This window comes from Lemur catta, chromosome X (genome assembly GCF_020740605.2).
Source record: "Lemur catta isolate mLemCat1 chromosome X, mLemCat1.pri, whole genome shotgun sequence".
In the NCBI taxonomy this organism is placed as follows: Eukaryota; Metazoa; Chordata; class Mammalia; order Primates; family Lemuridae; genus Lemur; species Lemur catta.
In genome coordinates this window covers 50,242,428-50,265,909 of record NC_059155.1, presented here as the reverse complement: position 1 = coordinate 50,265,909, position 23,482 = coordinate 50,242,428, and the positions used below count along the sequence as shown (strand labels likewise).

General features: G+C 43.8%; 1 protein-coding gene across 1 annotated transcript in view; it reads left to right on the top strand.

Annotated features, from left to right (window-relative positions):
* AR (androgen receptor) overlaps window positions 1-22,555 on the top strand; it is a 176,107-nt gene extending 153,552 nt beyond the window's left edge. The window contains exons 4-8 of the mRNA XM_045538910.1: window positions 9,671-9,958; window positions 15,871-16,015; window positions 20,184-20,314; window positions 21,174-21,331; window positions 22,102-22,555. Of these exons, the coding sequence (XP_045394866.1) occupies window positions 9,671-9,958; window positions 15,871-16,015; window positions 20,184-20,314; window positions 21,174-21,331; window positions 22,102-22,257 (878 nt within the window). The 3' untranslated portion in view covers window positions 22,258-22,555. The remainder of the gene's footprint in view (window positions 1-9,670; window positions 9,959-15,870; window positions 16,016-20,183; window positions 20,315-21,173; window positions 21,332-22,101) is intronic.
* Window positions 22,556-23,482: the final 927 nt, after the last annotated feature.

Sequence of the window (23,482 nt, the reverse complement as noted above, 5' to 3'; positions counted from 1 at the left end):
GCCACTGTGCCTGTCTGAGGCTACTGTGGCCATCTTTACTTGTTTATTAGGCAATTCATAGAGTTTTCCCTTAGGTTCCATTCTTCTGGACCCCTGCCAAGGACTTAGTCAGGGGTGGGGAACCTAGAGCCTTGGGGCCACATGTGGCCTTCTAGATCCTTAAGTGCAGACTTTTGACTGAATCCAAATTTCACAGAACAAATCCTTTTAATAAACCTGGATCCTAGATCTTAGCCTCAGGCTCCATTAGAAGTTCAGTAAACAAGGACCAGATTTCTGCTTCTTCTGAAGGAGAAGCCAGCCAACCCCACTCTTCAAACGCACCAGGAGACTAGAGTCAGTTATCTCCTTATGCCCAAAGTCAAGGTGACTCTGTTTGCAGGAGCTCACACACACCTGAATCTTTCATAAAGAGAAAGAAGGCAAAATCTGAAAACCAGTACCTTCTTTCCTTCTTTCCTATTGAAGTTAGGATAATGGAGGAAAGTGGATCACACTTTTCTTCTTACTTCTAGCCTTAGTGCTCCCACAGCCCCCCATTGCTTTCTCATATCACAGGCTAGCCTCTCAGTCAGGTGTGAGGCCTCGTTCTTCTCCCAAGCCGGCCTCAAACATTGCAATGATATCTAGGAGGCACTTAGAATTTGTAATATTTTGCTCTCTCTCTGCCCCAGAGCCTCCATATTAAAACCAGTTTTTTTTTTCCAGTGGAGAGAGAGGTGGTATCTATGAGGCCAGGGGCAGACAGATATGAGAGTCAGAAGCACTTTCCCTGCTTTGCGTGGGGCCTGCCTTTCCCACCCTCTTTCTTCTCCAGTCTCCATTTGCGTGGGCACACAGGCATGTGCCCCCCCCCCGCACACACACACACACACACGCACATACTTCTTTCTCTTAACCCTGACTCAGCAACATTCTGGAGAAAAGCCAAGGAAAGACTCCAGGAGGGGAGTTGCCCCCTCCTCAGGGCAGAATTTTAACCTCCAGGCCAACAAGAAGCTCCCTAATGTGGATTGAAAAGCTAATGTGGTTTTTTTTTAACTGCTTTCCATTTGTTTGAATGTTGCATATTTCTGCTAGACAAATTTTCCCTAAATAAAGCCATTAATACACCAATGGTATTTTCTTACTTACAACAGACTGACAGAATTAATGCTGTCAACATTGAGCCTTTTTTCTTTTTTCTTTTTTTTCCCCCCTCTCGTTTGCTTTCCAGGTCATGCTGACCTGTTCAGCTTAGACTGTTTCGCATTTGTTTTTAATGTCAGTTTAAATGTAATTGTAAAAGCATGTATGCTCTAAATTCATGTAGTTACTTTTTCCAGTGGAAAAGCCTGGTATTCGAAAGCATTTCCAGGCTCTGCAATTTCCCATGAGCAGGTTTTTTGTAAAACCTTGTGCCCCTCACTGAGGATGGCATCTGGACAGTGAGCCTCTTTCTTCTGGCTCAGTAATCAGAGAGAGGAGACTTGGAAATAGTTGCTGCTGGATCCTGTGCTTTGGCAAGGATGTGCAGCATTGCGTATCATTCTATTATTAATTACATTTACTCCTCCATGAACTAAAAAACATTAGACTAAATAGTCCAACATAAACCTTGAAAGATAAAATTTGATATTCTTTCCCCTGGCTGTTTCTCTGACCAACAATTGGGACTGTACGGAGAATGGGGACGTGGGGGGAAGGACCAAAGAGGCTTCTTGCCTGAAGGAATTTGGCATACATTTATTAATCCCACTTGGTTGCACACCCTACTAATCTCTCACTCCATGCCTGCCAAAGACGGACTATACTCCCTGCCTCTTGTCCCTGTCCTAGTTCTTTCCCACCCATCTGCAACTCCTACCACTGACCCTTCTCTCCAGTAAAATGCTACTCACCCTGATGAAATGCAGAGAATACCACCACCCTAGAAGAGAGTATACCTGGTTTTAACTCCTGCTCTGCCAGTATCTAGCTGTGTGACCTTGGGCACAACTTATCTTTGGCCTTCAGTCTCCTCATGGTCAAAATTAAAGATTGATTTGAGAGGGAGAAGAAGGGAGAGATAATCTCAGGCCTTCAAGCTCTCTTTTGGACATGGAGCCTTTGATTCAGTTCAAACAAAACCTAACATGCAGTCCCAGATGTAGGTACAGAATAAATCACTGCTGCTCTTATTTGAAAGGAGGTGGGGTGCTTGGAGCCACATGCTCAGGCCCACTTTACCTTCTCTCAGAGGCCCTTGAAGAAACTTATAGGACTCTTGGGGTTCTGCTGCTGTACTAGATTGATTCTTCTAACCCTGATTCTCTCTTCTATTAGATTTCAGTCCTTGTGGAAAGTCTATGTTTCATCAGTTAGCTTTTTCACAAAGAAGTTCACCTGCTTGGGATAACAGGTATGAAGTGGAAGTGGAGCAACGTGGAGCTCAGTAACTAGCAATAGTAATGGCCATCACTGATTGACCTATAGACTTTACTCTGTGCCAAGCACTGGGGACTTATCCCTGTTCAGAAAAATCACAACAACCCTGTGAGATAGATCCTGTTATTATCTTAAAATTCTGAAACCTGTCAATTTGGTCCTCAACCTTTGGCTAGAGACCATTTGCCCAAGATGGAAGGCCATACTTCTCAGTTTGCCACCATACAATTTCTTAGAATGTTTTCTAGCTATAGATCCATTATTGGAAAAAGTCATAGCCTGCCTATTTTTTATACACTTTTACGGAGTGCAGAGCACTTTCACTGGGTTCATCTCACTTCCTCCTAAAAATAGTCCTATGCAGTAGTCAGGCCAGATCATCACCATTATATAGACAAGAAAACTGAGGAGCAGGAAAAATCAAGAGATTTGTTCAAGGTCACACATCTCATGAGACTCTGAATACCACCACCAATAATATTAAGTCCTTTATTGTGAATAGCATTTTAGAACTTTGATGTCATTATTGCATTTGGCCTCTTGGAGTGCATTTTCCACTATGCATCCAACTTGGAGAGTCCTTCTGGTGGTGTAGAATCTGCTTTCTACTCTCAGGCACCACCACTATATTCCTTGTAACAACCTTATGAATCAGACACGATATTATCCCCATTTTACAAATGAGCTAACTGAGGTACAGAGAGGCTCATTCTTGCCCAAAGTTACACAGCTAGTCAGCGATAGAGCCAGGGTTACAGATGAAACAATCTGACTCCAGAATCTTGGGTCTTAACTTATACACTTTATACATGTGTAAAGAAACTAAGACCCAGAGAGGGAAAGAGACAGTCCTGAAGTCCCACAGTGAGCTCCCCTGGCTCCTAATTGAGTATTCCTCTGACCTTCAAATCCTAAAGTCATTCAGTGAGATCCTCTGACTTTAATGCTAGTAGATGGAAAGATGACTGGCCTGATTTAAGCCAGAGGCCACAAACTGCCTTTCCCCAGGCCAAAATTCACCTGCAGAATTCTGTTTGTCCAACATAGTGTTTGTTTAGGAAATTGGCATAGACTGCCCCTAGGCAGGGCATGGATCAATGTCACTATTCCCAACCCTCCCTATTTATGTTCGCCAGGCATATTTGCTCATTTATATATCTGCCTGACTTGTGAAGGCTTTTGAGTTCATGACCCTTAGATTTAAGCATTATAATATATAAACACTGTACACACACATGCACACATGTATTCACATAAGTACAGCCTAGTCTGGTTTCACAAGGAATTTGCGGCCCTGCACCAAACATACCTTTATGTTTACTTAGCATTTAGAATTACATTTCAGATCTGAATTTAGTTTTATAGGCAGTCATGTGCTGAAGAAACTAGGCTATTGTTTTTATTTCATACTGTGTCACCCTTGCTTCCCCTGCAATATCTGTTTCCCTGTCGATCTTGCTTTCTGCCCTTCCCCATGCCTGAGTTAGGTTACCTGCAAGCCATTTACTCCTTACTCTTTAGGAATGGATTGAGAGTGAATAAGCCGTTGTAGAGGGCTCACTATATGCCAAGCACACTTTCATTTACTTCTTATCAGTGTTCTAATAGATGGATATAGCAGCACCCTCATTTTACAAGTGAGGAAACTGAATCGTAGAGAAGCTAACCAGAGGGATCAAAGTTATTAGGCTAGTAATTGACAGAGCTGGGATTTGAACCCAATATTGTCTGACTCCAGAGCCTATTCTTTTGCCTTACATCACACTTCTGTAAGGAAAGTGTATTTGTTTTCTATTGCTGCATAATATATTACCATAAATTTAGCAGCTTCAAACAATACCCATTTATCAGTTGTAAGTCAGCAATCTGGCACAGCATGGCTGGATTCTCAGTCCAGGGTCTCACAAGGCTGAAATTGAGGTGTCAACCGGGCCATGTTCTAACAGGGAGCTTGGTTCTTTTCCAAGCTCACGGGTTTTTGACAGGCTTTGCGGTTGTAGGACTAAGATTCCAGTTTCCTTTCTGGCCATCAGCCAGAGGCCATGCTCAGCTCCTAGACACTGCCCTCGTTCCTTGCCATGTGGATCTCAACACCTTCAAAGCCAGCGTCAGAGAATCTTCCTTGTGTTGAATCTCTCTCACTCCATGAATGCCTTTCCAGGAAAAGCCCAGTCCCTTTTAAGGGCTCACCTGATTAGGTCAGGCCCATCAAGGATAACCACCCTTAAAATTCAACTACATTAGAACCTTAATTACATCTGCCCAGTCCTTTCACAACTGCATCTAGATTAGTGTTTGAATGAATAACTGGAAGGAAGTGTGTGTACTCCAGAGTCTTGGAATCTTGGGGGCCATCTTAGAAGTCGGCCTACCACAAAAAGTGATTCTTTTATGTTCCAAATTCCAAGAGAAACATTCTTGACTTTAAGCAGAGATTCAAACTTTCTAAGACTTTGGAAACTTCACCTCACCTTTGCCTCTCCTTTGCTCATGGGTGAGAAGGCCTATATCTTGGGGTGGCAACAAATGAGACTGGAGCAGCCTAAATGTAACAGAGGCTAGAGAAGTTACAGATTAATCACATTTGTTCCTCCTTAGGAATGCACCATGGAAGCTGATTTGAAAAAATCTTTCTCTGGTGCTGTAGAGACCACACCCCCACAGGAGTATAATGCTCCAGAGCTGAAAAGATAGTTCCCTATAGGATCCAGGCATCACATCAGACTAGGTGTTCAGTGCCCTAAAGAACAGGTTGGGATGGGAAAGCCCCTTGCCAATGGCCCTTTCTTTTCACTGCTCTGGCCCAAGATAAAAAGACAGGGAAGAGATAGATGCCTTTCTCCATGCTTCATCACTCAATTTAAGTAATCCGATGAGTCTCTGCCTTGACACAGTGGCTGGCTGGCCTGTATCTCACATGTAAGAGTTAGATTTGACTCTGGGGCTCAGGTGCAGGGGACAGGAGGGGCGTGGGGGCGGCCTTCATGGAAGAAAACAAGGCCTTGGGCATTGAGTAACAGCTGAGGCTAGCAAGCCTTATTGTCCAGCATTCCAAGTCGTCTAGCAACATGCTGGCCTCTGCCGTGGAGAGAGAACAGAGGATCCCCCGGCAGAATAAATGGAATCTGATTTCAATTACGTTCAGTACAGTCACCCTTTCAGGCAGAGAGGCCAGAACACCTGGTGCGGCTAGGGCCACTATGGCCACAGGGACAGCATATTACCGAGGTCCTGGAGGCAAGTGGAAATGCAGCTTTTCTTCCTTGAGCAGATGCCATATAGGTCTAAGGGAGGAGGATGCGAACATACCAGCCAAGTAAGTTCTCATTGCCACTATGCAGAAAAGGGGGAATTATTTCATCTTGATGGATTCTCCCCACAGTCTCTGTACGTATTGATCTTGCTTATAATGAGTTTGCTTAGGTCCAGGAGTCATCACCCCACTGAGATCTGAGTCACTGGAGGGAAAATCAAGGTGACAGATTATATATCTCACTGATCACGCTCTGTATGTCTCTCCACCTTTTGAAAACGCCCATGGATTTACCAGCATATAATTTATTTGCATTCATTTCTTATCAGTAGCTTTAGTAAGGTGTTGCAAATAGGACAGCTGCCCTAGAGAGCAGTCTGTATTCACAGCACTATTAAATAGAGCTTTCTAAGATGATGGGAATCTTCTATATCTGTGTTGTCCAATAATGCAGCCACTAGCTACATGTGGCTTTTGAACACTGGAAATGTGACAAGTTGAGACTGATAGATTGCATTTTTAATTTATTTTTAATTTTAATTAATTTAAATTTAAATTGCTACAGTACAAATCTAGAAGGAGCTCAGAGAGGCATGTACTGAGATAGAACAGGAAAGAATTAGTCAAAAAGAGAGCCAGTGTGGCACAGTGACTTCTGAATTAGGAATATGAGCCCTGTTTCTGATCTTAGCTCTGCCACTAGGTAACCTTGCCTTCTCTGGCTTCTGCCTCCCCATCTTTGACTTGAAAGGTTGGACTGACGTCGAAAGTCCTGAAATGGTGGACAAGGACTGAATTCAATTTGGGGATACACAAGTTTCAGGAAGATTTTAAAATGCTTGAAGCTCTGACATGGGTGGGGCAAAGACAATATATGTAACCTAAACATTTGTACCCCCATAATATACTGAAATAAAAACAAATAAATAATAAAAAAAATTACGAATGTCTTCCAGGGGTGTGTGTGGGGTGAAGTGTGCCATTCATTCCAGTTTGCCAGAGTACCAACTATTCTTCTACACATACATGCACACACGCACACCGTGCTGTATTACCTATATAGACCCTGAAAGTTTTTGAGTCTGTCACCCCTGGATAAGATGATTTCTAAGAACCAGTCCTGTTTTGTCATGCTATGAATCTTAAGCCACTATAGTGCCCCAAATCTGTTTCAGCTTGAGGAGATGACTGGAGTATTCTCATAGCTCTGTATCTTCCCTTCTGGATTTGATGCTAGTTGCTGAAGTTTGTAGTCAAGTTTAAAGGAGGGAGGCAGGCAAGATATAACTCCAGCCCCTCTCATCAGCTCTGTTTTTAGATTAAAAGTAGAGTTCAAAGCTTCAAACTCTTTGGGGAGGCAGCATGATATAATAGAGAGAACATGGGCTTTGTAGTCAGCAGACCAAGTTTAGATGATTGGGCTTTCTTTCTTGATAGCTGTGTTACCTCAGTTTACTCATTTGCAAAACAGGGATAAAAAACATCCTTAACCTCCTAATATCATTGTGGATTTAAATAATGTAATGTGTTCATAAAGTGAAGGCCTTGAAAAAATAGTAGTTACCCTTATTTCTCTTAGTTAACTCACCCATACGGCTAATTACACCTCTTCTCCTCTCCCAGGCTGGAAAGGGGACTAAATGGTCTGAAAACTTCTGAGCTCAAAGCCAGAAAGCACCTGTAATGGGGAAGGCAGAGTCTTCCTGTAGGAACTGCAGCAGGGAGCAGATTCTGTAGGCACTACCAGTCTTTAGAGCTGTGTCCAAGAACCCATGTTCACAATGGATTCACCAGATAACAAGATATTGTTGCGGGCAGGCCTCTAGCCCTGGGATAAGATGGGCTTGGCCCAGATCATACCTTCCAGTCTGTGCCCTTGGTGGGAAGTGGGAGTTGGCAGTGGGTGTGCATATCTCCTTATTACTGGCTGTGCCCACTCCCTGCAGAAATGATTGTTGGACAAGGTCATCTTGCACTGAGGGTTGGTTTTCCAGGCTTCCCTGTTATTTTCCACTGAGTTCTTCTCTATGTTCCTCTTGTACCACTGACCCTACCATTTTCCTCTTCCCTACCCTAGTTCCAAACATGTGATCCATTCTTGCAGCAATTTACTGAGTGACACTATGATTGGAGTTTGCATTGAACCACTTATTTTTCTAATTAGAGCTGAAAGTCAGTTCCAGATGTGTATCTTTCTCTGCAGAAGCCAGAAACAGATGAATAGTAGTTTTGTTGTATTTATCCATTTAATTTGAGCAATCAAATTCTCTGCTTTATACCTTTTTATTTATTATTATTATTTTAAAAAGATTAAAGTGGTTTATGGTCCTTACAGTGCAACTGCCTATGCTAGACCTCAGAGTTATGAACTTTTCAATTATTTCTGTCAATATAAATACTAAGGAAAATAGCACAAAGTAAACACTGAGATGCTCAAAGACATCTAAATTTTGTATATGTGAGCATGTGGGAAGGATGATTCTTAAAGTTTGAGTTTTGGATTATTGTGATTGTTTTAAATAATGTTATTGCTATCATTCTGTGTAATGGCTGCCTCCTAGCATGGTTCCCAGTTTACAAACAGATGGTAGAGGCAGAGACATTCTGTCATTTGTTTGATACTATTGGATATTTCAACCTTTCACCTCCCCTACCTTTGCTAAAAAGAAGAAAATCAATATGTGTGTTACAGTGCATGTTCAACTGTGGGTGTAATTCTAAAAGCATCTCAGGCTGTTCGTAGTGTTCTGTGGGAAATGGAACACCAGAAAATTCCCATTCATTCAGCCCAAAGTGGGATGATAGAATTTGGTAGTCTGAAGATGGAAGGGATGGATCTTCAGGGCTATTTTTTTAAAACCCAATTCCCATATGATGCCTGAATTCTTAACTTTATGCATCTAGTTTCTGATCATTTCCAGTGACAGGAGTGTCTGGCAAGCTTTCTGTCTTCAGAGAGCTTTAACTATCAAAATGTGTGTGTGTGTGTGTGTGTGTGTGTGTGTGTGTGTACACGTGGGCTCTTAGAGAAAGAGTGAGAAAGAGAGAGAATACTAAAAACCAAGTCACTATAATTTCTGGTACCCAAAAGAACCCAAAGAAAAATCTAGTCCTTCAGCAGGTCTGCCTTTCTAGTCTCTTTATCTAGCTATCTGCTAGACATGCTAGACATAGGCACATGTACATCTCTCGTTTGATTTACAGCTCTAAGTATTTGTCTATCACGTGTATGATAAAGCCCAAACATTGTAATATGATATGCATACCCATTTAAAATCAGGCCCCATCTTTATTTTCAACCTCATAAAGAGCCACTCTCCCCACATATGCAATATACACTTCAGCCACACTGGTCTTTAGTTCTTCTTGCCCTAAACACTCATTAATGCTTTTGTTTATGCCCTTTCCACCCATCTCTGCCTGGTGAAATCCTCATCGATCTTCAAATTCTAGGTCAAATGCCACCTTCTACATAAAGCATGTTCTAACTGCATCTAAGCAGAGATTATTGTTTTCCTCTTTTGTTGATGTTTCTGTTGTAGCATTTACCAGTTTGATATTTTCTAGAATTGTATATGGGCATTTATTTTTCCTCTACCAGACTTGGCCAGGGCCTGTGTCCTTTCTGTCACCCAGAAGCAAAGGTCTAACAACGAATGTCTGTTGAGTGAATGAATGCATCATGAATGCATTAGTAAATGAGTTAATTGAAGGACCCAGGTATGAATACTGAAGGCAGAGTCAAATGCAAGAATATATTAGATTGGTCTCGCACAGAGATCAGGGGAGTAAGTAAGATATTAAAGTTTGGGTTTAGGAGGGATTTGGGATGATGAATCATTCATTCAACAGGTGTTGAATGAGCACTTGTCCTTAAGGAGTTTAGAGTCTGTGACCAAGGAGAATGAACATCTTTATTTTCTTAGCTCAGGCAATTTTTCCAACAGGGTAACTGCACTGTGTGTGTTTGGCCACTGGTGATGAATTCAAGTTTGTCTTCCTTCCCTATAGCCCGGAAGCTGAAGAAACTTGGAAATCTGAAGCTACAGGAAGAAGGAGAGGCTTCCAGTGCCACCAGCCCCACTGATGAGTCCAGCCAGAAGCTGACGGTGTCACACATTGAAGGCTATGAATGTCAGCCCATCTTTCTGAATGTCCTGGAAGCCATTGAGCCAGGCGTGGTGTGTGCTGGACATGACAACAACCAGCCTGACTCTTTCGCAGCCTTGCTCTCTAGCCTCAATGAACTGGGCGAGAGACAGCTTGTTCACGTGGTCAAGTGGGCCAAGGCCTTGCCTGGTAAGGAAAAGGAAAGTGGGGGCATGGGATAAAGGAGATCACATATAGTGAATGCTCCTACGGGCCAGGCACTGTGTCGGGTGATTTCAGGCCCATTAACTCAGGCAGTCCTCATCGTAACTCTGAGGAGGAGGGATCATTATAATCCTCACTTTAAACATAAGGGAATTGAGACTTAGAAAGTGAAGAGAAGGGCAGCATTATAGAGTTTCCCATATGTTTTCATGTTCAACTCACAGACAAGGTGAGCAAAATTTCCCATAATCACAAATCACATAGTCATACCCACATATGCCTTAGGATGCTTTTCTACATGTGCACACACAGGCTTACCCCAAAGATAATCCTGAGCCTGCTTGACATTCTGTCTTCAGTGTTACTTTCAGGTGGTATGGTAGAAAGAATATGAGGTTGGGAGTCAGAACACTTGGATTCTAATCTTAGCTCTACTGGTAATTTATTGTGTGATCCCTCCCCTTCTGGGTCTCAATTTCTCTATATGTATAACCGTTAAGGGTAGTTTGGACTAAATTGATGGCTTTCAAATTTTGCTTCAAAAAATGCTTAGTTAGTGCTCTTTAAACTACCTTAGGAATTGTTGTGAGAGGAAAGGTTAGGTGATAGTGAAAGAATTCCTAAGTGTCTAACTTCTGCTTGGATACCTCCAGTGATGGAGAACTCACTTCCTCCCTGAACCATCTGTTGTTTAAACAAGTCTAGTTATTAAAATATTACAGCTTAAGGAAGATTTAGAGATCCTCTATCCAAGAATTCATAAACTTTCCTTTAGCAGCCGAATGCTTTAGTTCTCAAAAGCATTCTATACAGATACAAATGGAGCTGGTTGATTTAAAGCCAGAGTCTGTGGCCTAGGCCTCACCATCTCAGCCTCTTCCTCACTATCTTAGGGAAGCCTCAGGTCACTTTTACAAAATCAGAGGGCTCCAGGGAACACAGTTTGAAAACCAGTGAAGCATATACTCTTTAAACATTCTCCTAATCCTAAGATTATATGATTCAAAGATTCTTTTAAAATATCAACAACCAAACCCCCTCTTGTGGAGTCACAGATTAACCTGCCTTCCAATAATAATTGCCATTCAAGTGGAAATTTATGTTGAACAGAGCAATTCTGAATGTATTACCTGATTTGATCCTCATAAGAATATGGTAAAATACGGGTTCTTTCCCCATTTTACAGAGGAAGACACTGAATCTTTGAGAAGTGATGTGATTGGCCTACAGTTACATAGCCAAAGGGTAGCAGAACCAGAACTTGAGCCCAGGTCCTCTCCTGATTCCAAATCCCCTCCTAATTTCACTCTACCTGTAGTCTGTAGGACCTCTGCAGTTCTGTAGCCCTGGGCTTTACTGTGAGGGGCCAAGACCTCATCAAAGGCCACTTGGGTCATATGGTGAGCTTGCTGCATTTGAAGACATTGCATGTTGGCCATCAAGCCCCTGTTTTGTTTGTTTGTTTTTTATGTTTGTTTGTTTGTTTGTGACAGGGTCTCTCTTTATTGCCCAAGGTGGAGTGCAATGGTCTCATCATAGCTCACTGCAACCTTAAACTTCTGGGCTTAAGCAATCGTCCTGCCTCAGCCTACCGAGTAGCTGAGACTGCAGGCATGTGCCCCCACATCCAACTAATATTTTTTATTTTTTATAGAGACAGGATCCATGTTGCTCAGGCTGGTCTTGAACTAGACTCAAGCAATCCTCCCACCTCAGCCTCCCAAAGTGCTGGGATTACAGGCATGAGCCACTGTGCCCAGCCAAGCCTCTATTTTGTATTTCCGACTCACAAGGCTCAGCTGCAGCCCTAACCATCCCTAATGCCTTCCCAGCTTGGGAAGCTGAGGTTGACTAGCCAATATGATCACTGGGAAGGAGGCCCAAGGACTCTGACTGGACATGCACTGTGCCAAAACAGAGGGTTCACGTGGAGAGGAAAAACAAAACAGAAAAAAGAGAGAGTTGCTTTAATTCTTATCACATTTTCAGCTGGATGTCTTGATATCATGTGTTTGACAGAGATTCAAAGTTTAATCTTCCCAAGCAGTTTCCAAACACTTAACTTGTCTCATTTTATAGGATACAGAGCCTTTTCATATATATGATCCCACTTAATCTTCACAACAGTCTTATGAATCATAGGGACTATTATTTCCATTATACATGCCAAGGTTCAAAGAGGTTAACTAACTTACTCCATTTGGTCACCTAACAAATGGAGCCAGAACTTGAGCTCAGACCCTCTAGTTTCTAATTCAGTGGTCTTGACAATAAACTTGTACAAATCGCTGCGGCAGAATTTATATGACTGGGGATCACTGGCATTTCTTGGCCCAACCCCCAGGATGGGAAGCCTCCTTCTCCTTACATTAACAAGTCTGCAAGGCAGTATCAGTTCACTGTCTAGCTTGCCAGAGTAAATGACCTCTGACACTGAGTCATTTAAAAGAAAAGGCTTGGAAAAAAGCCAATTACCACACTCATAAGAACTGTTATTCATATTATCAATAATCACCTACTAGTTCAGATAATTTACTCACTCAACAGATTGAGTTTCTGACCTGTATGAGGCACTGTGCTAGGCACATAGTTAGATGAATTTTGTTGTGAGTTTTCTATGACAGTAATGATATATGGAAATTGACTAGTAGGGTACCTGGCACATTAATAAATAATAAATATTAATTGGGGGTGAGTGAATAGATTGTGAGTGCACAGTATATTTAGAATCAAATGTATCTGCTTTGGAATCCTAGCTATGCACTAGTTGTGTGACCTTGAGCAAATCACATGTCTTCTTTGTGCTTCTGTTTCCTCATTTGTAGAGATGATAGAACAATCACTATCTTACAAATTGTTATCAACAAAGAGATTATGTATTAAGAGCACTTTGTACAGTAACTGAAATATAATAGGTGCTGTGCAAATGGTGGCTTATCATTATGAGGCTTGAGTACTAAGCCACGGCTTTCACTGATCTCAATTTAAGCTACCACCAGCTTTGCTTAGAAGCTCCTACATGTTCCCCAAGGTTGAATTGTCTTCTTTGAAGACTTTGCCTGGCATATGCACTAAAGCAGCAAATATTTCCAAACGCCTTTCTTTGAGCCTATTCTCCCAGACTAGACATAGGACTACAAGTTTCCACTGAAGATTGCTAAAAAAATAATAATGTCTATTAGATTCTAATGAGAAAACAGTCGCAAGGACACTGCCTCTGCTTCCTGCTCCTCTCTATTTCTCCCGAATAGTCTGAGACGGTGGCCAATAGGTGTTGAGTGAATCTATGCCTAAGGAAACCTGTAGGGCTGAAGCTATCATTTCCTCAAGTCATCCCTTGATAGCCATGTAAGCTACTTCAAAGGCTGGGCACTAGAGAACAGAGTTAGGTATTGTAATCAGATTAGACCTATAGGAAAATTAGCTGGCCATATTACTGATATGTACACAGTCACTAGTCTTGAGTGCTAAGCAGCTCTCACTAAGGAGTGTTATTAAAATTATAGCCAAACTAAGCTTCCCCTTTTCTCTCCTCTTTGTTAGTCCCCTAGCATCTCAGGGAAAGAAAAAAACGTCAGTATGGACAGTTTCCTTGATACTTGTACAGCTCAATCCTCACCCCTCCATGTACCCTCAAATTCACACACTCCACCAGAAGATCAAGGCTCACCAGCCAAAGACTTTTCTTGTTCCCCACTGCCTCCTATTCCAGAGGTTCAGGGTTTAAGCTCCTGGGCCTTTTCCCCATGAACACCTTGGATGCTACATGCTTGGAGCCCAGACTGACTGGGTGGGTCAGTCTTAGCCATTCCATGCTGCAGAAGGGCTACAGAGAGGAAATACTCTGAGGTCTGAGGCTCTGGCCAGTCTGACAATATGTCAGTACAGTGAAAATGGGAGGTACTGGCCTGGGAACTAAGATTTCAGCCAAGGATGGTGCTATAAGGGTCCTCAATGTCTGGGAGGCTTGTGACCTAAAAGAAAAGAAAAGAGAAATGGGGATGTGTGGGTGGGCAAGGACCAACCAAGCAGAACAATGTGTCTGGATAGTGTAGACTTCAGACCTGAGCCTATGGCTGAGGAAAGTTGGTGACCTTGGTAGTTCCTGAGCTGTGAACTTCAGCAGTGGAGTGGAAAAAGCACCAGAGAAGAGAATCAGAACACCTAAGTTCTAGTCCCAGTTTGGCCACATATAGACTATATGACCTTGGGCAAGTCAGTTAACTTCTCTGGGCCCTCAGGTTCCTTGTTGGTAAAATAAGTGTCACATCACCTACTCTCTTAGGGCTATTGTGAGGGTTAAATAAGGTCATCAACAGGAAAGTGAGAAGCTTGATATAAATTGGGGGAACCATTCCTTATGAGTAATAGCAAGACAAAATTTCAAATAATTCTGAATTTGTTGGGGAAAAGAGAAAGAGGATGTTGGTAGGGATGAGCTCTGAGATAATGCTCTCATAAGTTTAAGCATCCAACTGTTTGGAAGCCTCCAGCAGAATGTGGACCTATCTGTTCTACCTATGTGTTATTGTGGGAGCCTCTGTTTTCTGTGCTTAAAGGAGGTGATTAGGAGATCACCTGATTCTCATTTTACAAAGTGGAAAAAGAAATTGAGGGTCCTTAGTCCATTTGTTTAATATTTTTCAAGTGCCCACTCAAATACATAGACTGTGCTATATACTAGGGAGGCAAAGATGAAGAGGAAGATATATCCTTATCTTCAAGAAGCTCCAAGGGACAAATGTGTATGTACACAGATAAATTCCAGTGCTGTGTAATGAGTGCTGTAATTGTGTGGGGCTACAAAAGGTGCAGTGAGAAGGTAAAAGAAGAATCGTTAAGCTTTCTGCTTGAATGAGTTGGAAAGGCTTCACAGAGTGAAGACTTGAAAGATGAGCATGTGTTTATCAGCTGGAAGGCCTGGGGATAGAGAATGCATTCTAGGCAAAAGCAACTGCCTGTGCAGAGATAACAGAGCTACAGAGGCATGGGAAAGCATGATGTGTTCAGCGAAGTGTAAGTTTATCAGAATAGCTGGAACCTAAATTACAAGAAGACAAGTGGCAAGAAATTAGTCTAGGGAAGCAGGTCATAATTTAGGGCCTATTTTGTATAATAATGGCACTAAGGTGAGGATGGCAGTAGGATAGAAAACTAGCATGGTCAGGGTACCTGTTGAGTAGAAAAGAATGGAGAGGAAGTATGGGACAGAAAGTGGGACAGAGAAAGAGAGGAGAAGGGAGTGGCTGTCAAGGCATACCCCCATATGCTGATATGTAGGAATATCCCTCTCCCAGGGTTATTAGAAGGGTCAAGTCATATTATAGCTTGAAATGAGCTTTGTAAAGTGAAAGTTTCTGTTCATGTGGGAAGAATGATTATTACACTATATCTTCAGAAAGGTGGAGCATGGGCTTTGGAATCTGATTGCTTGGCTTTGGAAGTTGGTCTGCCAATTACTAGCCATATGATATTGGACATGAACTTAACCTCTCTGACTCACTTTTACTGGTTCACCGAATGGGGATAATAATAGTACCTACTTTATTCACTGTTGTGACATTAAATGAAGTAATATAAGTAAAGTGCTTAGAAAAGAGTTCACTCATTGTAAGTACTCAGTAGGTGTTAGAGTGTTTTTCTCTTCCAACTGACAATGCCCTTTTTGCCTCCATCATCATCTCATTGAGCAGCTCGGTGAAGTAGGAGGGGCAAGGAATATTATCCCCATGATATAGTTTGTTCTTTTCCCCTCATCCTCAGTGGCCTGCACTGATGGTCCCTGGGGCTCCTCAGGGGCTTCCTGAGTGCCAGAGAGTCTCAGCCCAGCAGAGGCCCAGACTTGACTCAGCCTATCAGCACCCGGACTGACCCTGTCTCTGCTCCTTCTTCTCTAGGATTCCGCAACTTGCATGTGGACGATCAGATGGCAGTCATTCAATATTCATGGATGGGGCTCATGGTGTTTGCCATGGGCTGGCGATCCTTCACCAACGTCAACTCTAGGATGCTCTATTTTGCTCCTGATCTTGTTTTCAATGAGTAAGTGTTCCTGGGCCCAGACCTCACTTAAATACAGCAGCCTGCCAGCCCTGGTTGGTGGTGGTGGTGATGGTGATGGGGGTGACAATGAAGGTTAGCTCAGCTGACCTGCAGGTGTGGCAGTGGGGGCCCCAGCCAGCCAGCTCAGTCTGAGGTGGCTTTACCCTTTGCTGAGAGCCCAACTGGTGGGAGGCAAGGGGGATGTTTCTGAGGCCATCCCTTTCCCACCCAAGACCTAATCCTGGTATATTGGTCATGCTTCTGATCTGCTTTGTAGCTTATCTCAGAACCTCATGTAAGGGTCTCTCCCCTTCACTCAGGGAAACATATGGAAGGGGCAGAGAGACTGGTTGTGAGGGCTGAAGTTCCTTCAGTCCCTTTGCTACCACTGAGGGCTACTATCAGTCACCATTTGTCGAGCAACTACTTTGTGCCAGGACTGTGCTACTTTCTAAATCTTTTCTTCTTGAGTCCTCATGGTGACCTGATCTCCCCTTTTTCTAGATAATCGTAGGGTTTGTTATGGGGTTTGTTTATGGCGAAAGTCAGGCTCAGCAAAATAAAGTGACACACCCAAAGTCACACAGCTAGTGCATGTTGAAGACAAGATTCAAATATATGTCTGTGTCACTCCCAGATCTTCTCCTGCCTCATGGTGGTGACTGATGGAGAGGAGTAGCCCTACCACTCTCTATCTGTGTGACCTGAGCCCTGCCATTTCACTTCTCTTAAATAGGTTTAATTAATACCTGTAGTGCCACAAGCTCAATTTATCCTTTATGTATTTGGCCAAGGGCTCAGATTTTAGAATTACATTTTTCTCTACTAAGATCTCTATTCTACTATTTTCTACATCATTGTCTTTGGGCAAGACCCTTAACGTCCCTGACCCTTGGTTTCCTCATCTGTCAGTAATAATAGAACCTTCATAAATGGTTTGTTATGATAGCCAATTGAAAACTAATGGATGTGGAATGTCTGGCCCGAGGAGGCAAGAAACAAAAAGAAATCCCTTTCTGATTTGCCCTTTCCCTAGTAGTGAAACTCTTCTGGGTTAGAGGGCTTCTCTGTGTCTGCTGCTTAAGGTCCCTCAATGGCACTGTGAGTGGACCACGCCAGAAAAATCTTCCCAAGGACCTTAAGCAAGTGTCACCACACAGAATACTTTCAGTCAGGGCAGGAATTGACCTTCTCTCCCCTCCAGCCCTCTAACCCAGAAGAGCCTTAAAATAAAATCTGCAGGCCAGTGGTTCCTTCCAGTACAGCAGGGCCATGCAAGGGAGAGTGAGTGTCCCCAGCTGCCCTCTCGCAACCCAACCAGCCTGGTAACCAGAAGCTAAGAATAACCCCTGGGATTTTGGCATGACCTGCTTTGTCATATCCAGACCTCCAAAGAGTTGCTTATGATGCCATCTTCTGGGGCAGGCCTTGAAAAGCCCCCTAACTGTTCATCTCCCATCCCCAAAACTCTCCTGCCCTTGCATGATTGATTCAACTCCATGAGCACCTGCCCCACCTTCCTGAGAGTCCTGGGACCTCTGAAGCTTTGCAAGATGGTGATTGGTTATTTTCTAAATCCTTATTTCCTTCTCTACCTCTGAGTAAGCATGTGACACCCCATCTCAGCTTCCTGGCCCAGTCCCATCCATCTCATCAAAAGGCTCCACAGGTCTCTTCACAGGGACAGAGGCCTAGACCCACCAAGCCCCAGGGCTCCTGAAACAAGAGGCCCTCCCTTCCTTTTATAGGAACCCACTATGTTAAAGTTCTCAGGGTCCCTACAAACATCTAGACCAGTGTTTGTCAAAACGGTTGCTGTTGACATTTTGGTAGGAATAATTTTTCATTGTGCAAGACATTGCTACATATTGGAATATGCTTAGTGTCCCTGGCACCTGCCCACTAAATACTAAATAGGATTCCAGTCACTCTGACAGCCCAAACTGACCCCCTACATTTCTAACGCCCACTGAGGAGGCAGTACTCTCCAGTTGCGAGCTACTTGTTGCTGCCAGCCTCCTCAAGGTATTAATGGGGAGACTGAGACCCAAAGAGAGAGATAGGAACTTGTCCAAGCTGGACCAACCCATTTGCTGATCTCTCTGACACCAAACCTTATGATCATCCCTGTTCTTTTCTTTACTTCCTTATTTTTGGAGAGCACATGTTGTGAAGATAATGGGCTTGAACCTTAGCTCTGTGACGTTGGGCAAATTACTGAGTTTTTCTGAGCTCATCTGTATAATGGTGAATAGTATCATAATAGCACCTTCCTACATGTCATTTATTAAGCACTTACTATGTGTCAGGCACTTTGCTCAGTGTTTTCCAACCTTCATTTCCCTTCTTATCCACTCTTGTTTATTTGCACCTATCCCTGCTCTCCTCCTAAATTTCATTCCTGCCCCTCCTGTTCTACCTTCCACTTTCCTCTCCCTTTCCTTTGATTCTCTTCCTATTCTTTTTGCCCTTTCTCCCCACTTCTTGTTCCCATCCCCTCTGAATTCCTCCCCTTGCCTTTCTCCTTTCTCTAGCCTCCATTCTCCACCTTCTCTGTCCCTGGGGCCTCCAGCAATGTTATAGGAATCCTCCATGCCAGGACCATGATTTCAGTGGTAAGAAGAGTATAGTGTTGTCATCAACAGAGATATGAAAGTACATTGGAGACCAGAGCAAGGCCAGGCCACAGGGCTAGCAGATCTTACTCAAAAATTCTCTACAGTAAAAGCTTGGAGCAACACTGTTCTGGTCAATTGACTTGTGATACCATCTAAACACTTCCTCTTTCCAGTTGGGCTTCAGCCTGAGTTGAATAATCCTACACCATCTGCCCCTTTTCCTCTTTTTCCAGAGCAGCCAAGATCTCTCTGAGATAGTGTGCTGAGCTTCCATCCAGACAATACCAGGCCTGCTCAGCCTGTGGATGAGTCTAGTGGCTTGGGTGGGGACCAAAATGTCAAACCACAGCCTTTAGGCTCCATCTGAGAGGTCTTTGTCCTCACCACTTAAGTCAGTGTTAAATTCCCTTTCCTTTCTCCACATGCTACACAATCAATTTCTGTCTTACACATACACACACACACACACACACACACACACACACACACACACTCACTTGATTTCTGAAGTACTGAAAACCAGAAGGCCTGCCAGCAGGAGGATGCTCTGTCTTCTCTTAGAGGCATGCCATGGCCAGTCATGCAATGAAGAGGTTGCTCCCCACTAAGAAGCTGTCCAAGCCTTGGCCACTTCTCCATATAATTTGTAGGTGATAATGTGATGATCTGTTCACAAGACATTATAATAAAAGCAGCTCACATATATTTAAAGCTCCCAAACTGCAGTAAAGAACCTCTAGCATATGAGGGATTAGGCTCCCCCTCCAGGGGTGGGGAACCGGCATCCTAAAGACTACATGTGGCCTTCTAGGTCCTTAAGTGTGGCCTTTTGACTGAATCCAAATTTTACAGAACAAATCATTTTACTAAAAGGGATGCAACAGAGAAATATGGAGTTTTTCTTGCTTCCTTTGGTGCTTAAAAAAGAAGAATCTTGAAATCAAAAGGCTGAAGGTTCCCCACCCCTGCGGGGCACATTTGAAAAGCATTGAAACTCATTTTCCAAGGACAATGTGGAATCTCCTTCACTGGGAGTTTTTAAAGAAATGATTAAATTTCTAGTAATCCAGGCCAGACACAGAGGAGTTAGCAGGATGACCAAACACTTGGGTTACTTGTGAATCCTGGTGTCCTGATGTTAAGAGCTGATTTCTAGGGCCTCTCTCCTAGAAATCCTCCATGTTGGGCACCTGGGAGGCAGGTTCTGGCTCTGGCTGGAGCCGGGATATTAGAGCTGTAGTCAGAGAGACCATGTGCCTGCTACATTGTGTTCATTTGGTTAGGCTTTCCTGTCCCTGCCTCAGGAAACAGAAGGGGCACGGAGACCTGGAAATTCCATGCACTCACCCATATCCTGGCCAGGGAAGATGAGTAGTTATCAGGAAGTGAGGATTTTGGAAAAAAGAACAATCTTGTTCCTTGTCACTGAAGAAGAAGAAACAGCAAGTTCTTCTTAGAGAACCTGGAGAGGGAGGGCAACCAGAGACATTCCTTCTGGGCTTGTAAGCCTCTACTCATTCTTCTTCTTCCTCTCTGTGTCTCCTTCCCAGGTACCGCATGCACAAGTCCCGGATGTACAGCCAGTGTGTCCGAATGAGGCACCTCTCTCAAGAGTTTGGATGGCTCCAAATCACACCCCAGGAATTCCTGTGCATGAAAGCACTACTACTTTTCAGCATTAGTAAGTTCCTGGAGGCACAGGGAATGCTCTGGGGGACACAGAGGCTCAGAAGGGACAACTTTTGCCATTAAGGGGTTATCAAGGAGAAGCCAGTTCCTAGACACTTCCCATCTTCTTTCCCCCTGCCTGTCCCCCTCCACTCTCCTTCAGCATCATTTTTCCTGAAAAGGACCAATTTCATGACTAGAGACCAATTTCTTTACTACAATTAAGCCCCCATTAGATCCCCACCTACTCCCACTCTCTATTTGGGACAAGGCCTTTTTGGCTGGTTGAAGCAGGTCTCTGAATTTTTCCACAGCTTTTGCTATAGAAACAGCCATGGACCACCTTGTTTGCCTTGCAGGGCAATAGAGCAGGAGGAATTGCTCCTTGGAAGGAATTTCCTCTTCTGCCAACAAGAGGAGGTCTACATAAGCAACTCAGGGTTCGTTTAGCAGCCAAGGAACTTTTCTTTAATGTCTCTTCTAAGCAGAGTGCTGTCTTTGCATCTGTGAGGGAGAAATGAGGCAAAATTTGATATTCAAAGCCATATGCTTTAATTTTCTAAATCAGAGCTGGACTGTGAATGACAGTCCTTAGCTTCTAAGAAATGGAGACATGAGAAGACTAGAAAAAAGAAACGTTCAGTAAATTTTATTTACTTGACTCCCATCAGTTAGGGTCCAGCTATCTTTTTCCCTGAGATCTCCCTGGCAGACTGAAGGCCACAGGCACTCAGACATCAACTGACAGGAAGCCAAGTAGCTGGTTCCCGTGGGGGTGGGGGTCAAGTTTGTGGTCAGAAAATTCAGTGCTTTGTCTAATGCCCCTTCGTGGGCCTGCTTCCCCTCCCCATTCTGTCTTCATCCCACATCAGTTCCAGTGGATGGGCTGAAAAATCAAAAATTCTTTGATGAACTTCGAATGAACTACATCAAGGAACTCGATCGTATCATTGCATGCAAAAGAAAAAATCCCACATCCTGTTCAAGGCGCTTCTACCAGCTCACCAAGCTCCTGGACTCTGTGCAGCCTGTAAGCAAACGAGGGAGGGTGCTTTATCAGGGAGAGAAACCTGATAAATCCAAGTGATAATCTGCTCCTCTAGGGTCTGGCACCACCTGTTGGGAGGTGCTTCCATCCCCCTCTGGCTTTGAGCGTGGTCCAGGAAGAAAATACAGTGGAGAAGAAAGAACAAGGGTCACAGTGTCCCAGCTGGCTATTGGGAAAGGGGTGGAGGAGTTGCGAACAGAGGAGTAGGGACTCAGGGAAGGGGCTTAGAGCAGATGAGTTCTCTAGGCAGACAAAACAGACCTGGACGTTTTTCCCCTCTTCCCTGAGTCATGTGCATGTGAGTTTATCTCTGTGTGTGTGTGTGTGTGTGTGTGTGTGTGTGTGTGTGTGTGTGTGAGAGAGAGAGAGAGAGAGAGAGAGAGAGTGTGTGTGTGTGTGTGTGTGTGAGGGAGAGAGAGACAGAGACAGAGACAGAGAAATAGAGAGAGAGAGTGTGTGTGTGTGTGTGTGTTCTGGGAAGAGGAACACCCTGTCCTGAGTCAAAGAGCTTGCGACGGTATAAAAGAGCTATTGGAAGCCCTCAGTGACTCCCTGGAGACCATTTCTCACACACACACACACACACACACACACACACACACACACGACCTTTTCGGGGAGGACCAAGGACAGGGAAGGTTGGGGGGAGGAAACAAAAGGCTAAAAGGACCAGAAATCAGAGGTGGGGGCAGAGTCTGGCAGAAGCCAACTCCTTGTCAAACCTGTTTTTTCTCTCTTATTATCCCCTGCAGATTGCCAGAGAGCTGCATCAGTTCACTTTTGACCTGCTAATCAAGTCCCACATGGTGAGCGTGGACTTCCCGGAAATGATGGCAGAGATCATCTCTGTGCAAGTGCCCAAGATCCTTTCTGGGAAAGTCAAGCCCATCTATTTCCACACACAGTGAAGCATTGGAATCCCCCACTTCTCCCCTCAGCCCCACTCCCCTTTTCAGATGTTTTCTGCCTGTTATAACTCTGCACTACTCCTCTGCAGTGCCTTGGGGAATTTCCTCTATTGATGTACAGTCTGTCATGAACATGTTCCTGAGTTCTATTTGCTGGGATTTTTTCTCTCTTTTCCTTTTTTCTTTTTCCTCTTCCTTCCCTATCTGACCCTCCCATGGCACCTTCCAATTCTGCTCCTTGTCGTGGCTACTGTGTTTGGAATGGTGTTGTATTTCTTTAAATCTGTGATGATCCTCACATGGCCCAGTGTCAACTTATGCTTGTTTACAGCACTGTGCTGTGTGCCAGCCACACAAACATTTACTTACCTTATGCCACGGGAAGTTTAGAGAGCTAAAAGTATTTGGGAAAAAAGCAAAAACCAAAACAAACCAAAAAAAAAAATAGCAAAAAAGCAAAAAAACCTTGCTAGGGTTTTTTGCTTAAAAAACTAAACAAAAACAAACAAACAGAAATCCCCAAAGAGGCCAATAGTGACTTAAAAAAGGTGAAAATTGCAGGCCCATGGGGAGTCACAGCTTTTTTTCATCCCCTTCCTCCCCGGGAGACTTTATTTTCTGCCAGTGGCAATTGCCATTAGAGGGCAGGGCGATCCCAGGGCTGAGTTGGGGAGGAAGGACAGAGAGAGGAGAGGAAAAGGAGGGCGAATCATTAGTGCCTGCCTTGGCCCCTGGGGGCAAGACTGCTCAACTGCAGTGCAATTCATTTTACTGAAAATGTGCTTCTTGTTTGAAAACTTGTCTGCATGTGAACGCCTCCCCCATCCCAAACCCTTTCCTCTCTCACCCTCTGCCTCCACTCTCAAGTTGACTTTCAATAGTTTTTCTAAGAGCTTTGAACTGAATGTTCTCTTTAGCCAAAACTTGGCCACTTCCCCTGAAGAGTCAGACTAGTGAGAAGAAGGAGAGGAGAGATCTGACCCTTTAGAAGGCCTCATTTGGATCCAGGTCAGCTTTCTCATATGTGAGCCAAGGAGGAGCTTGCAGCTGGAGTCAAAGGAGAAAGAAGTGATGGCTTGGCTGTTCTTCTGCTTACGACACTAAATAGTTGATCTCTCACTGCCATCACATTTTCCCTACCTTAAAAAGACCTAAATGAAGTTTTCTGCCAGACTTCATGTGGCCACAAGCTCCTTCCACCCCCACTTCAGTGTTTTGGGGGCCT